Genomic DNA, 1,600 nt, shown 5'->3' with positions numbered 1-1,600 from the left:
CAGCTATGCCAATTCCAGCCCGATGACCCCTTTTCTCAACGGCTTCCACTCCACTGGCAGGGGGGTCTACTCCAACCCGGACTTGGTCTTTGCAGAGGCCGTCTCCCACCCGCCGAACCCGGCCGTGCCGGTCCATCCCGTGCCCCCTCCTCACGCCCTGGCCGCCCACCCGCTGCCTGCTTCGCACTCCACGCACCCGCTCTTCGCCTCGCAGCAAAGGGACCCCTCCACCTTCTACCCGTGGCTAATACACCGCTACCGGTATCTGGGCCACAGGTTCCAAGGTACGTGCAACTTTTCCTCTCCTCCCGACCCAGCCCTGCATCCCCCGGCCGGTCCCCGCGGCGCGGATGTCGGGGGACGGCGGCCCCTGCCCGGAGCGGAAGGCTCGGCTCGGCCGGGCCCGGGCGCTTTTGTCCCTGTCTCCCCCTCCGCCAAACTTGGGAGAGCTGTCAGAGCCGAGGAGCTTGGGCTTGGTTTTGTTTTGCTGCTTTTCCCCGTTTGTTTTGGTTTCCCGGGAAGAGGGGGAAGGCAAGGCCGGCTGGGACTTCGTCAGCTTTCTGCTCCCATTAAAAGCAGACGAAAAGGCGGATATTTTTTGTTCCGGCGTGTTAAGAGCTAGAGAGGAGCCCCCGAAGGAAGCGGCCGCGCAGAGCGGGGAGCAGCGAGGCTGAGTTCCCCCGGGAAGGCGGCGGTGCCCGCCGAGCTGCGGGGCCGAGCCGCAGGAAGCCCCAAGTGCGGCCGCTGCCCTTGTTAGAGGGGAAGAAACGAAGCGAACCCCAGAGAAAGGAGGAGGGAAGTGTGTGTGGGGAATCAATCCCAGCAGCGGAGCAGCGCGGGGAGATGGGGCTGCGGAGGAGAGCCGGGGAAGGGGCTCGGAGGGCGATCCCGACCGTGCGGTCAGCCAGGGGCTCCAAATGCCAAGCGATTAATGACCAGCTGAAGGGAAATAACCGAATCCAATGGCGGACAATCAATAAAATCCCCCTTGCTTAACCCTTTGTAACCGGCAGCGTCTTCTCCGAGAGGTGAGCCGATTTCTCCCGCAATGGGTCCGGCTTCTGCCACTCTCATCACAGGCAAACCAACAAACAAAACAAAATCAGCCTCCACTCGCAGGGATCCATCTGCCTTTTTTTTTTTCCTTGTATTTTTATTTTTTAATTCGGAACGAAAACAAACCACCTGCATGTTGCATTTTCCCCGGCCTTCCACAGCCGGGCCGCAGCAGCCGGGTTGAAAAAGGAGCCACTCTCTCCAAAGCCAGGCGCTCTGAGACACAAAATGGATTATTACCCTTTCAGAATAAAATTACAGGTTTCGCTCACCGAATTATTTGTCGCAGGCACCAGGCGATTGGTAACGAGGGGTAGATGAAAGGCGGAAATGTCCTGGTGTTGAGCCACAGCCTGATTTCAAACACACCCTCCTCCTCCAACGATTTTGAAAGCACTTACAGAGAGAGCCCCTCGGTGCCGCTTCCACCTTGGAAGGACCAGCCCGGAGAGGTGGCACAGGGGCACCCCGGAGCGAAATGCCCCCCGAAAAGCCCCGGCTCACCACCCGCCTCTCCCGCCCCCGCTCCATGCAGGCCGGCAGG

The 1,600-nt window shown here is 60.4% G+C and overlaps 1 protein-coding gene across 1 annotated transcript in view; it reads left to right on the top strand.

Moving 5' to 3' along the window:
• The first annotated feature begins 6 nt into the window (after window positions 1-6).
• Window positions 7-1,600, top strand: part of EMX2 (empty spiracles homeobox 2) — a 5,436-nt gene continuing 3,842 nt past the window's right edge. The window contains exon 1 of the mRNA XM_014309790.2: window positions 7-284. Coding sequence (XP_014165265.1) covers window positions 23-284 — 262 coding nt within the window. The 5' untranslated portion in view covers window positions 7-22. The remainder of the gene's footprint in view (window positions 285-1,600) is intronic.

The sequence above is a fragment of the Geospiza fortis genome, unplaced genomic scaffold (genome assembly GCF_000277835.1).
Source record: "Geospiza fortis unplaced genomic scaffold, GeoFor_1.0 scaffold719, whole genome shotgun sequence".
Taxonomy (NCBI): Eukaryota; Metazoa; Chordata; class Aves; order Passeriformes; family Thraupidae; genus Geospiza; species Geospiza fortis.
This window is presented reverse-complemented; position numbering and strand designations above follow the sequence as displayed.